At 45.3% G+C, this 14,274-nt stretch overlaps 1 protein-coding gene across 1 annotated transcript; it reads right to left on the bottom strand.

Annotated features, from left to right (window-relative positions):
• Positions 1–4,712: 4,712 nt before the first annotated feature.
• On the bottom strand, positions 4,713–14,246 carry LOC104939999 (E3 ubiquitin-protein ligase RBBP6-like). The gene is made up of 19 exons (XM_027282647.1): positions 14,235–14,246; positions 13,804–13,845; positions 13,562–13,650; positions 13,355–13,451; positions 13,099–13,241; positions 12,805–12,977; positions 12,217–12,320; positions 11,923–12,105; positions 11,705–11,736; positions 11,555–11,618; positions 11,153–11,210; positions 11,001–11,058; positions 10,580–10,906; positions 10,359–10,454; positions 8,611–10,168; positions 7,395–8,413; positions 7,201–7,271; positions 6,995–7,088; positions 4,713–6,878 (listed from the first exon to the last, which is right to left on the bottom strand). Exons 1-19 carry the CDS (start codon positions 14,244–14,246, stop codon positions 5,873–5,875), a joined length of 5,226 nt encoding a protein of 1,741 aa, XP_027138448.1. The 3' UTR covers positions 4,713–5,872.
• Positions 14,247–14,274: the final 28 nt, after the last annotated feature.

The following is a 14,274-nucleotide window of genomic DNA, read 5'->3' as shown; positions in this document are numbered from 1 at the left end:
TGTGTGTATGTGTATGTGTGTGTGTGTGTCTGTGTGTTTTGGTAGTAATCGGTTGCTATTGGGTGTCCGAGAATGTGTTTTCACTCCCACTCCCATCCGTTTTTGCCTCTCCTTCCAGCTCGGCTCATCCTTCTCACACTTACTGTCTCGTGTAACTCATGCAAGACTCTTTCTGCTCCACGGGATCATTTCATGCATTTTTTACTCCAGCCCTGTCACTGTGGTGTGTTCAAATGCTGGTTTACATTAGTCACTGAAATACGCACACACACACACACACACACACACAAACACACACAAACGCACACACACACATACGTGCAGAAATAGATTCCCTGTGTTATCATTTGAGGATGGGTATCTAGGCCAAACATTATTATCAGTGTGTGGTAGGCGCCCCTTGGGTGTGTTTCCATGGTGACCATCACATAACATTATATATCGGGAAGTGTTTTATCCCATGCCATTGTTACCAATGCACACACACTCTACTATACTGTGGGAATTCAATTACAGATCAATAGTTCTGATCAATCATTGGAATTGCCATGACAACCACCTGAGGGCACATGCTGTACATGTGTGCAGAAACACATGAGCAGTGTGACACTGAGCCTGCCTTTACTTGACCTTGTTACAATAGTAGTATATGAAGAGGTTAACACACACACACACACACTCATGCCATGGTCAGTGGTGTCAGTGTCAACTTCCTAAAGTTTCAGTTTCCAGTTCAAAGAAGGGGGACAAAGGGGACAGCAGTAATTATCCGTCTCTGTTGACAATAAATTGCCCTCCTCCTTTACCTTAATGTTTATTTACACATATGTAAGCATGGGGTAGTCACAGTCAAACTGGCTATCAATCAATTACTTATGGTCCCTATTGGTGTGAAAGGATAGAGTAAGGATGGATGTAGAAAAAAATTATATTGTAAATACCTGCCACATATTAAGTAAATACAGGGTACATGCAACATGAAGTGTAGGAAAAACAGGTTGACACTAATATTCTGAGGTAATTTATGTTTTATTTAGTTTATTTTACTGCTAAGAGGAAAATTTCACTAAAATATGTATGAGATGTTTACAGCTACATCATTCCTGGCTGTCATGTGGTGTTTGGGGGATTTTGGTCGGTCAGGCCAGCGCTTCGTGTCCAGAATCAGATATTGGAACAGCTATTGGATGGATCGCAATTAAATTTGTACAGACACTCCTGGTCTCCAGACAAAATAACCTTAACGACATTGGACATCCCCCTGACTTTTCCTCTAGCGCCACCATGAGGTTGACATTTGTGGTTTCCAGTGAAATGTCTCAATAACTACTGTATGGATTGCCATGACATTTAGTACATATATTGATGTTCCCCCTCAGGATGAATAGTTTATAAGTTTAATTTCATCACTGAAACCTTTTAACCAGTAGGTCAAAAATACCTGCAAATTTAATGGGTTTCCCATTATCCTCAGCTGTCCTCAGAAATGTTAGTATGCTAATCTAAAATGTTGATGTAGTGAAGTACACACCGGGCCACTAGATAGATAGATTCCTAAAGGTCGTATAATATTTTTGTTAAAACGTTTGAGGGACTGATTCAACTTTATTTGCTTTTGTTTGTGGCGCTGTTGAACTGTATTCCATTATACAGAGAGGACTTTCTAATTGTTTTTTTTCCCCTCACTGATATAAATGGGTTCTCTGCCATATTATCTTGTAACAGCGTTATCATACTCTCTAATTACTGAATTGTGGAAAACATACTTAAGTTGCTCCCCTCTTAGTTCCTAGCTTCCTGACGTCTTACATTGTACTTAACTCTCCAGAGTCCAACAATGGCCTGCTTAACTGCTTTTACAGTCGCACCCCACAGGGTTAATTTAATTCAATTTAATTTGATTTATATAGTGCCAAATCATAACAAAAGTTATCTCATGACACCCGACAATTTCACCATGAGAAAGCACTTGGCGATGGTTAAATGTGCCTCTACATACTGTAGATACCCAGAAAGTTCATTCATCAAGTTTATTGATATGTGTACCAAATGTTACTGCTTTTGTACACTTCTACACAGTGGGTGTTACAATATGAAAGAATCAGAGTTACAAATTAAAGTTTTTCCACAAGCATAATAAGATATAAAAGATATTTTGCTGTATTTTAGGCAAACAACTGGCGGGATTCTACCATGCAACAACATTACTGACTTTTTATTAGTTCGAGGAATCATATGAATCCAGCAGACACATTTCCACACTCCACTCTCCTCTCTCTGTCTCCCTGAGCTTTTTCTGCAGAGTGTTTGCAAGCATAAATGCACAGCGGTCCATATAAACGCATGGGCAATCATGCACACAAAGCCAGCATCTTCCAGAGACATTACATTTTTGACAGAGCATAAGAGAGAGTTAGGTTTGTGAACCACTCAGCGGAGAAGCATCTTTTCTGACAATCGGCAGAAGTGAAGTTGCTTAGCAACCTTTGGCCTCGATGACAGGAAATGATGTCACGCTTGTAAGACAAAACAGAAGCAGACACACAAACACACAGACAAATAACAGGTGTACACATGCGCGCACACACACGTGTGGACACACACATGCAGAGTGAACCTTACAGGATGGTTGATGATAATCTGGCCAGGGGTTATAATATTACAATATATTAATCTTCTCTAATGGTCTCACTGATCTCTGCGTCCATTATGGATGACCTTAAATATGTACACACACACACATGCACACTCATGCACATGAACACACACACACACATACAATGCATGGACTAAGCTGAGAATGTGCTGCTGTTTGAGAGAAAAACACATCTGCCACTCAGTGTTCCCTCACCCTGTCTGTGAACCCATCTCCAGCCTTCAGCCTGTTTGTGATCCACCGGTCACGTCATCTCTTCGATTAGGTACACACACTTATGACACGCACACACAGACACGCAAACACAAACACGATGAGGCTTATTGCTGTGTGCTCTGGGAGAGAGGGAGAGGTACAGACGTGTGGGGTTGTGTTTTTGAGCTGAGGCACAGAAGATTTTGATTGTTAATGTATGTCTCTCTCCTCAGTTAAAAGTTGCAGGACTTACAGCTCCACACAGTGTTCAGTCTGTCTCACTGCACTCGTTTCCTGCTGGGACGTTTTTACTTTAATTATTCATGTTTGTAAAGGAATGAGCTGCCAAAAACCCTGAAACTCAACCACTGTGTCTGTGTCTGAGGAACTGCTTTCGAGGACTAATCCAGTTATTTCCAAATATATCTGACAGACCATGTGCTGCAGTACATCTTTGTTCCTTTATCGTCTATATGTGCGGCATGTGCTCTGTATGCGCTGCAGTTGTCCCTTCTACTTGTGACAAACATCAACAGTAGCACGTAATTCATTATCCATCCTTCTTAGTCCATCCTGACTTCTTAATTAACCCAAATATATAAATAGTACATTTTAATTAGAGTATTACACCTGTGTTTACACATCGTTCGATGGTGGGAGCGCAGAGGAATAAAAAGTGTTCTGTGTATGATCTACACACAATTGACAGCACAACTAATTAAATTCAGGTCTCAGCTAGTAATGTGAGTATTCTAATTTTAAGAAAGCACAAATGGTTCAATGCACACAAGGAACATAAGCGCAGAGAGTAGCCAAAAAACTTCAGAGGAGTGCATCAGAAATATCATTTCATCACATACCCGTAATATGAGCATGATTTCTTCTGTTGTACCCTTAGAGCAGTTTCACTCTAACCTTACTTAGCTTATTTATGCTGTGTAATTGTAATTGGCAGCCATTTTGACATGAATGTAGATTAAGGTTCTGTTTCATTCATTGCAGCGGAGACTTTCCACCTGCACCACAACAACAGCCTGACTCTGTTTGACCTGAATCAGACTGTGTTTACCCGACTGTCCATCCATCCATTTTCTGTAACTGCTTATCCTCATCAGGGCTGCAGGGGTCTTGAGCCTATCCTAGCTGGGGCGGGGTACACCCTGGACAAGTTACCAGTTCATCACAGGGCACGTAGAGACAAACATTCACACCTACAGCCAATTTAGAGTCACCAATTAACATATTAAGTGCAAGTCTTTGGACTGTGGGAAGCCGGAGTAGCTGCAGAGAACCCACACAGACACAGGGTAACCGCGCACAGCTCCACACAGAAAGGACCCAGCTGAGGTTCAAACCAGGAATGCTGTTGCGGTGAGGAGACAGTGCTGACCACTGCACCACCATGCCGCCCTACCCCTACTATTTCATGTCAGAATTGCTGCTGTGAAAAAGGTCTATTCCATTGTACTATGCGTCTTTATTATTACTTAAGCTGTTTGTTTTTTTGTCCAAATGTTATAGAGAGGTTTGCCAGCACAGTTTAGAGACTGGTGTGAACCCAGATGAGTTGTGTGGTCATGCTCTTCAATGCTGGCATAATTTAAATATTATTTAAGAGACCGTGAGACATGTTTTAGCTGCAGCTCAGTGAGAGTGGAGTAAGCTACACATGAAAACTCAAGGATACAGTTTGCAGTATAATTTTAACTCTGTTTTTATATATTAGTGTGGATAGTGAAACCATATAACCTTATACATAACCTTCTTATTATCTGACCTCTATATCCAAGTGAAAAGTTCTTGAACACCAGGGAAACTTTAAGGTTCAAACATTAATAAAAATACAACTGAGACACTTTAATGAGGTCAAAACATTTTAATTAAAAAAAAGAGAAAATGAACAACTCCTCTGTAAGAACATTAGTCCTCCAACTCGTTCCATTTCTGTCACAGTTCACTTTCACACAAATACACACATCCACTCACTCAGACAATGTGATAAGACAGCTAACTGCACCTTTGGAACAAAAACATGCACACTGATTTGCAATTATTATTAAACACATCCTAGATTTATACAATCCAGTGTAGCACAGATGCATATGTTTGTTTGTTTTAACTTTAACAAGGACCATACTGGCGATTTTGCAGATTTTAGCAAATTAATACTATATATTGCTGACCATTTCCAAAGAGTCATAATCTTCCAGGTAGCTATTGCATTTCATTTCACAGAGATTTACCCTTTGCAAAAAGAAATAAAAAAATAACCGTTTTGCCTTTTTTGATTAACGCAAAAAAAAAAAATACCGGCATGAACTGTAACTGCGTAAACGTAAGATTATCAATGTTTTAAAATTGTTAGCAATAATGGAAAGTACACATAATTAGTTTATATGCTAAAACATGCAAAACCGCAAGTACAGTCCTTCAAAAAGAGCTTACAAGGGCCCTCATAGCAATGGTTAATCAGCATTTAAGCCTTGAACAGCACACAGGGATGTGAGCAAAATAAACCGAGGGAAAAGGAACAATTAATCTCTATTTACAAATGAATCAAGAGGCAGAGAAACGGCAATTCCTCCTCTACAAAGAAGCAATCACATCCCTGAGTAGAGTGTTTGTTATTCCAATCATTTAGATTGACTGCAGTGTGATCAGTTGGTATCAGAAAGTCCTTTCCTGGTCGGCTCTTGGATGATCACAATACTGTGGCCACAGCATCTCTCGAGCTTTTTCCCCGACACAAAGTCACAACAAGAGGCTCACGTTGAACATTAAGGAAACCACAGCAGCGGTCATAATGTTGCAATCCAAGCACAACAGAAGTACCGTCTAAGTTTGGGGGCCTGCAGTGACATTAAGAGTTAGAAAAACAGCCAGACAGCCCTTCTTCAGTGTCACGGACAGTCAAAGACACATTTCATCTCTTCCTTACGAGTGGCAGATGGAGCAGCATGCCAGTGTTAGCCGATACTTCAGGGTACATCATTATCTCCTTATTAACAAAGCCTCCGCCTGTTAGCATGGAGCCCCTTCCTCTGTTCTCTCAGTCTTCTCCTCCTCCTCTTCCTCCGCATCTTTGTCTTTGTTCTTTTTGCGTTTCTTCTTCTTGTGTTTGTGCTTGTGCTCCTTCTCCTTGTGTTCTCCTTCTTTGTCCTGGCTGCCGTGCTTCTTGTGCTTTTTGTGTTTTTTGTGTTTCTTGTGTTTCTTCTTCTTCTTGTCCGCCGTGGCGGTTCCGGAGCTGCTCTGGTTGCTCGGGGTGGGGCTGTGGGAGGGTTGGCTAAGGGACCCGGGGCTGCCGCTCCTCCCCCTCTCCGGCTCTGAGCCTTCGCCCTCGCTGTAGTCGGGCACGAAGGCCGCCTCGTCTGTCTCACGACCCAGGTCAGAACATAAACGCTGCCTCCTGGGCTCTGGGGCACGACTCTCCTCTCTTCCTCCTCCGCCTCTGGATTCTGTTGCTCTCTCCTCCTTTCCTGTCACTCCTCGGCCCTCCTCTCTTCCTCCTCCTCCTCCACTTCTCCCCTCTTCTCTCACTGGAGCTCTCCCTTCTTCTCTCACTCTACTCCCCTCCTCCCTCACAATTTTTGTTTTGGTTGGTTTGTCCGAATTCGTCTGTGCCGTCCTGCCACCTTTACCCTCCTCCTTCTGCGCTCTCCCTTTCTTCTCTTCTCTCACTACTCCCCTCCTCTCTTCCCTTGCAGCATCCCGGCCTTCACTCCTGACTGGTTTAGGAGCTTCAGTCTGCACCTCCCTGCCTCGGCTCCTCTGCTGTGGCACTGGTGAGGGCTCCTTGGGTGCACTAACTCCGTTTTCCTGGCCTTCTTCGTCGTCTTCTCTCTCCCACTTGGAGCGAGGAGGAGGCTGAATGAGCGGCTCCTCTCTGGCCGGGCTGGATGCTGGGCTGATGCTCGGGCTGCGGCCACAGCTGTTCACAGGGCTGGATGAAGGCTGCTCTGCAGGTTTTGAGGACAGACTCTTCGGGTCTTTGTCCGAATCTCGCTTTGTTTCTTGAGTTGACCTAGTGCTGAAGAAAAAAAACAGACGTTTAAAAGAGCACTGCACAAAACTCACGATGGACAGTTTAAAATGAAAGTGATGAAAATATATAAAATATTTTAAAATTGTGCATGATGGACTCACCTAGTGGAGCTCGTGGTGTGGCTCGTCAGGGCCTTGCGGCTGATTCTGGGTTTGCTCTTTACAACAGACTCCTCGCCATCTTTGTCTTTCGCTGCTGGAGGAGCAGAAAGGAAACAATGCTTTAATCAATGCCTAATTAGATGGCACAAGACAAAATCAAAGTTAGCATCTCTTCACACATGCACACATACAGAAATTGAAATTACCTTCTCTGTGAGAAGCAGCTGGTTTCTCTCCTGAGGAGACACTCCTCTCTGTTCTGTCCTTGGACACACTCCTGGGAAATAAGAGAATATAATTACACAAATGAACAACTGTGTTTACAGACCCATTATATAGAGGCATAGCATATCGTAGATATGGTTGGTGGTTTGATAAGCAGGAGAAAAGTGTAACAGACCTTTTAGATTTAGCAGCTCTTTCCGACCCCTCCCCTCTCTCCTTAGACGATGTGGTTGGTTTCTCCTGATGGTCCGTGACTTTCCTGGTGACGGCTGATTTCTCTCCGATGGTCATTTTATCCAGAGAGACGGACCTCCCTCCTGCACTTCCACTACCGGAGGTCTTTCGCTCTGTCCTCTCCGTCCTCACCGACCTTTCACCTTCAGTGTCTCTCTCCACTGTAACTGCTACCTTCTGTGAGCTTGACCCAGAGCCCCTGTCTCTCTCTCTGTCGGATGTTGTGCTTCTGTCTCTTTCTCGGTCTGATCCAGAGGGTCTGTCTCGCTCTCTGTCCTGTCCTGAGCTCCTGCTCTGCTCTCTGTCAGAGCCCTGCAGTCTGTCTCCAGCACTTCCTGGTCTCTCTCTGGAGACTCCCCGCTCAGTCGACAGTGACCGCTCCTTTCTTCCAGAACCTTCTGCTGTACTGCTCGCTCGGTCTCCTTCAGAGGTGTTAGAAGGAACTGATCGGTCTGAGGTCTTCTCAGGGCCTGAAGACGTTCTGTCCGAGGTTCCTCTGTCTGGTCTGTCCGAGGCTCCTCTGTCTGCTCTGTCCGAGGCTCCTCTGTCCGCTCTCTCCGAGGCTCCTCTCTCCGAGGCCCCTCTCTCCGCTCTGTCCGAGGCTCCTCTGTCGGCTCTCTCCGCTCTGTCCGAGGCTCCTCTGTCCGCTCTCTCCGAGGCTCCTCTCTCCGAGGCCCCTCTCTCCGAGGCCCCTCTCTCCGCTCTGTCCAAGGCTCCTCTGTCGGCTCTCTCCGCTCTGTCCGAGGCTCCTCTCTCCGCTCTGTCCGAAGCTCCTCTGTCAGCTCCTCTCTCCGCTCTGTCGGCTCCTCTCTCCGCTCTGTCCGAGGCTCCTCTGTCGGCTCCTCTCTCCACTCTGTCCGAGGCTCCTCTCTCCGCTCTGTCCGAGGCTGCTGTCTCAATGCTGCCTTTTCTCCCCAGATCTCTGTTCAACTTGATCTTCCTCTGGGTCTGTGGCTTAGCCTGAATATGAACAAAAGCACACACAAAATGTTACATGGGTGTTAAAACGTTGAGATTTTGGCCCATTTATGGCAACAATAAGCTCTGAAGTTGATTAATGGTCGTAATTAATCGTGACAAATCTTTGGGAATGAGAAAGAAAAGCCAACTGAATCATCTACATCTCCTTCTGAGGACTGCATTAGCAATAGACCCACCTGAAAGTCCATTAGGGGTCTGATGGATCCTCGATCACCATCACCTCGGCCCATGTCACGGCTCCCTGGTATAGGAAGAAGACCAGGCCTGTCTGAGGAGGGTTGGAGTCTGTGGAGCAGGGGCTGATGGGACATGTGTGAGTGGGACATGCCATCACCTCCACCCCCTAACCCATCTATTCTCCTTAACTTTCCGGGAGGAGGTCCAAGTAAAGATCGGCCCTCCTCTCCCATCCTCCTCCGACTGTCCACTGGGGAGGGAGGTTGATGCATGAGTGGGAGTCCGTGTTGATGTGGGAGGGGAAGGAGACCACCACTCGGTGGGCCGTCTCTTCTTCCCCGCATGTCGAGGCCGGGTCGAGGGCCGTCATGAAGAGAGGGATGATGTGGAGGCAGGTTCTGGGAGGACATTGGAGGGGTTTTAAGCAGGGGAGGCCTCACTGTAGAGCTTTTACTCTTTTCCTTTTTAGGCGTAGTTGAGTTGGGGGGATCTTCTGGTTTGGCTTTTATGGTCTTTAACGGTTTAGTAACAGAGGACGAGGAGGAAGAGGACTCCTTCTTTTTGGTCACCACTCCTTCTGCAGTCTTTTTCTTCACCTTGTCAGTCTTCACCTTGACACTCTCCGTCTTAACTTTGGCTTTGACTTTTTGACCCTTCTCTTTCTTAGTTTTATCTGACTGAGTCTTTGATGTCGACTTGGTTGAGGGTTTAACGGATGCAGCTGTGTTTTTACTGGCTGGAGCTTTAGTGGTTGCGGTACCAGCTTGAGGCTTTGAGGACAGGGGAGGCGTTTTAACAAGTGAGGGGACTTCATCCATCGGTTCATCTCTGACTGGCGTAGCATCGCCTCTGTCCATCGACTGGTGTGACGGTTCTGATTCGTCCCCGGTCTTCTTCTTTTTCACTTTCTTTGTCTTCAGAACTTTGCCACTGGACTTGGTACCTGATGAAGAAGAGGATGGAGGATGGTGAGGTGGAGCACCTCTGTCTTCTCTCCCTCTTCTTCCTCTCCCCTGGGGGGAGTAATCTCTAGATAACGGAGACATCCTGTCCCTCTCCCTGTCTCTGCTGCCACGAGCTCTGTGGTGCATTGAGGGATGCTGGTTGTCATAGTCTTTGTAGTACTTGTTGTACCAGTCTGCGTACTCCTTCTCCCACTGTCGATACTTATCCCAGCGCTCATGGCCACCAGGGCTCGGACCCTTCAGTTCATATGGTGCTAACTCCCGAGGAGGTGGTTTCCGTCCACCAGGGCTGCGGCTCCGGTATCCACCAGGGGACCGAGACCGTGATCTTGACCTGTAAGGTCCTGCTGCTTCTGCGCCTTCCCAACCCCCTCCCCGGTAGGAGAGAGGAGACCGTGGTGAGCCAGAGCGCCGATACCCATAAGACCTCGAACGAGAGCGGGACCTTGTCCGTGAACGTCCATAGCTGCGTCCGTTGCGTCTGGAATAAGGGGAGCGGGGATAAGACCGGCCATGGGAGCGTGAACGGGAGCGGGATCGACTGGGGGAGTAAGAATAAGACCTGGATCTTGACCTGGATCTCGATCTGGATCTAGAACGGGAGTAAGAACGGCTGAATGGAGAACGACTGTATGACCGGGACCTAGAAAATGAAATGGTTGAGAGGGAAACAATGAGAGAAAGAACGAAAGCAGATTATGCAAAATATGTAACAAATGGTTTAAAGGATTATGCATATGTAATTAATGTAAGAACTAATACCAATTTTGATATGACGTTACCTAGAATAAGACGGTCTTCGTCTCTTTGGTGCATTTCTGTACTTCATCAGCTCTTTGTGGAAGTCTTTAGTGAATTCATCCAGTTTGGATGTGACTCTGTGGACACAGACAAAACACTGAAACTTTCAAAACTACTCAGTGTGAAACTTCATAATCCCAGGTAACACATTTTACATGTAAATTCCACATAAGCTGATGTGGCTGGAAAAGAAACAACTCACTTGTCCTGTCGGTGGTGCCGCTGTCTGTAGAAATCTTCCTTAGAGAGGGGGGGCTGAGAGAGCGAGGGTGGAAGAGGGAGAAGAGGGGGCTGTGCACCAGAGGTAACCCAGGGAGGGTTGAGCACTGGTGGTCCAGGGGCATAAACAGGCTGGGGCTGGTAACTGATGGCAGGAGGCGGGATAAGACTAGGGCCAGACGTGTATGGGGGGTACTGTAGTGGGGGTGGGTAGAGAGAAGGAGCTGGGAACACTGGAGGAACAGGTGCAGGGGGTGGAGCTGTTTGGAGGTGAGAGGAGGGGTGCTCTCCTCTACTTCTGTAAGAAGACCTGGTACAAAGAGGGGAGGCACACAAACAACCGTGAGTGTCGCATATTGCAATACAAACTTTTTAACTTTGATTGTTCCACAGACGGGTCTTACCTCTCCCAGTGTCTGCCTCCTCCTCTCTGAGAGGAGTGGTGGGGCCGTGACTGGTGACCTAATAGAGCAGAGAGACGGTTTGTTAGTTGCTAAATGTCTTTCAGTCAAGCTCACTTAATCTGCTCAAATAGCCTAAATTATTCATCTCTTACCTGAAGGGTGAGGTGGCCTTGCAGGTGGCGGGTGGCCAACAATATTTAAATGATAGTTCTGCAGGAAAAATCAGTGAGAGGAAGAATGTAGTTACTCCAAGAGAGGTTACAGTTTGGTGTTCAGGGATTCACAGGTATGGACTGAGGATGGTTTTCAGCTTAACATGGTGCAAACTAATTTTACAAAATTACAAAAATAAAACATCTGGTCCCATTGCTCAACCTGACTTCTGTTTCTGATCCAATGTATCCTGAACAAAGCCTTAAAAATGACATTCCCACTTTAATCACTCTTAGCTCTAAAGTCAGAGCTTGTATTGACACATTTACTTTTCTTTAAGGTCGCCAAAAAAGAGAAATAAGTGACGGCAGAATATCGGCACACTCATGAGCATAACTCACCTGTGATCCACTTTGTGAGGCTCCTGATGAGTCTGTTGTCACAGTGGGTTCTGGGTCGGATTCACTGAAACATGAAACACATTATGACCCATTAAAAAGGGCTCTTCAGTTGTCTATGCGGTTTCATGCTGGATTTTAGACTAAACTTACCCTGGTGGGGGTGGTTCACCCTGGCTGGTGGACTGCATAGGAGAATGGTGGTCGACAACAGGTGGAGGGGCTGGCGAATTATCTTGACCTTCGATAGCAGCAGTATGAGGAGGAGTGGGAGCAGCAGTAGTAGCAGTAGCGGTAGCGGTAGCGGCAGCAGCAGCAGCAACAGAAACAGGTGCAGGTGCAGGTGCAGGTGCAGGGGGCGGCACCTGTACTTGAGGGGCAGTGGAGGGTGCGCTTGTAGGAGGAGGGTGAGTGACATTGGCTAGCAGCGGGTCCTGCTGTCTCGAGTGCAGAGGCCTGACCAACTGAGGGCGCGGTGGAGGCGGGGCTGCATTTTGGAGCTGCTTGCGCACGTGTTTGGTGTATCCAGTCTCATTTTTAAAGTTGTTCACAGCCTGCATGAAGGACAACAGATGGGATTCATTTACAAAAATGTGTTTTTGCTTTTAATTCGAGCTAAATTAACCAAACAATGGAACGTATTAAAATGCATTTGATGTGTTTACCTGTCGAAGAAACTTGTTGGCGATGAGGTTATCGGGTGAAACGTCTGACTGTTTGCATGTGAAGCAGATGTGTTCCTCTGAGTCCAACAAGGTCGTCCTGATACCTGAAAACAATGTGTCCTTAATTAGAGATAATTTACCTTTTATATACATATATCTTATGACAATACACATTCTTGACTTCCCCTCAACCTGCTTAAACTATCTATATCTATATCTCTATATCTATATCTAAGCATTTTTTTCTCCAGGGACTTTCAACAATCCCAGAGACATGGACTCAGCACAAAATACTGTGGAAAATAACAGCAAGACAAATTTGAACCATCAAGAATGAGAAATTCACCAATTACTAGAAATGCAGCATGTCCTAGGGCTGCAGTACTCTAGAGAGGCTACTGTTGGATGAATGGACATTTCTGCCATTTCCACAGTGGATTTGTCCCAAAAAATAACTGTTGAAAGTTGTTGCAAAATAAACACTTAAACACAGACCAAAATATAGACAGTAGAGTCCCTTGAGATAACTCTGTGCTCGACAAAGACTTGTGCAAAATGCACAAATGCACATCAACGGTGAGAACTCACAATCATCGCAGTAACTGTTTCCACAGCAGGGTATAACTACAGCGTCAGTCATCAGGTCGTTGCAGATCGGACACAGGAGTTCATCTGGGATCGGGTCTGAATCGTCCTCGGATGACGACTGGTCGTGTGGAACAAACGGTGGGCGCTCCTTCTTTCCTTGCGCATACGCCTCCCTGTAATAACACATTTCATTTTGAGGACGAGGTTACACACAAATAGAAAACAACAGCAGTATGTGTTTGTAGACACGGGTACAAAATTGTTCCTGACAAACAAAGTGTGTTTGACACATACGCATCTATAGCAGGTATAGCATATTCTCCAGTGCTGGTCAACATGGCTCCTTTGGTGCCTGGTTCTGCTTTCACCATGAAGCTCTGAGGAATGCCCTTACTAATCCTTACTGGTTTGGGACCCTCCACACTCTTATCCTGAACCTAAAAAGATAAAAAAAAGAAAACAATTATCCAAAAAGCAGACATCACTTTCTTAGAAGTTACACTGTATCAGTTACGCTGACTATGAAAATGAAAATATGCACGATAGTTACCATCAGCATGGGGCACTGTCGGATGTAGTGGCCAGCCTTTCCACAACGAAAGCATGTGTAGTGCGCAGGCGGAGGTCCAACTGCCTTTTTGGAGTAACTATAGAGACAAGATCGATAGATTTTTTTAAACTATAGGGAATGTTGTTTTGTAAGCCGATTCATGAGTTTCAACTTTACTCAAGTAAAGATGAATTTGTGTATACTAACTGTATCGGGTCGTATTCGTGATTGGACTGAGACATCATGGCTTTAATCTTGTCCTCCTCTGATGCATTTGCATCAACCAGGTTTGCAGTCTACAACACATCATGGAGAGAGGGGGGAAAAGAGAAGAGGACGACGTCAAGCCAGCAAGAACAATAAATAAATACATAAAAAGGACACACCTATTCAACTCAAGAAATATTTTTGCCGGCTGGAAGTACAGCCGGCATGTAAACAAACAGTACCTTGGCGAGTTGGGCAAGTGACATAGACGGAGAAGAATCGGTCTGCAGGAGAATCAGAGTACAGATATTAAAGATGTTAACATAATATGTAATAGACATACAGTGGAAGATAAGAGCCCAGATAGTTCCCCACCACGTGTCCAGTCCCCGAGTCTCTATTTAAGTCAGCGCAACGAAATTAAAACATTTGTTTAGTAAGAAGTGCATGAAATAATGCAGTTAAACGATCAGGACATGTTTACTATGTTTGTGCTCGATGTTTATCCCTCTGCTGACAGCACTGTGTCATTATCCTTTAAGAGGTCAATGTTGCAAAAGCGTCATCTAAGGTTGTGTCTCTTCACAGTTCGTTACATACGTATTTGGACAGTGACATTTAGTCTCAGCTTTAATTTGACAGGATTCACATGCAAATAGATGAAAAGGTTCACAGCTTTAGCCATCGCTTTTCTGAAAAGGGACCAAAAGAAA

The sequence above is a fragment of the Larimichthys crocea genome, chromosome X (genome assembly GCF_000972845.2).
Source record: "Larimichthys crocea isolate SSNF chromosome X, L_crocea_2.0, whole genome shotgun sequence".
In the NCBI taxonomy this organism is placed as follows: Eukaryota; Metazoa; Chordata; class Actinopteri; family Sciaenidae; genus Larimichthys; species Larimichthys crocea.
Note: the sequence above shows the minus strand (reverse complement) of the source record. Positions and strands in the feature narration are given on the sequence as shown.

What these genes read in the sequence shown, in the direction of transcription:
- LOC104939999 (XM_027282647.1), bottom strand. An exon ending in CGAAGACCGTCTTATTCTAG is followed by an intron (nt 10,169 to 10,358) that starts GTAACGTCATAT and finishes CTCCCGTTCTAG; the next exon opens with ATCCAGATCGAGATCCAGGT. An exon ending in GACCCCTAATGGACTTTCAG is followed by an intron (nt 8,414 to 8,610) that starts GTGGGTCTATTG and finishes GTTCATATTCAG; the next exon opens with GCTAAGCCACAGACCCAGAG.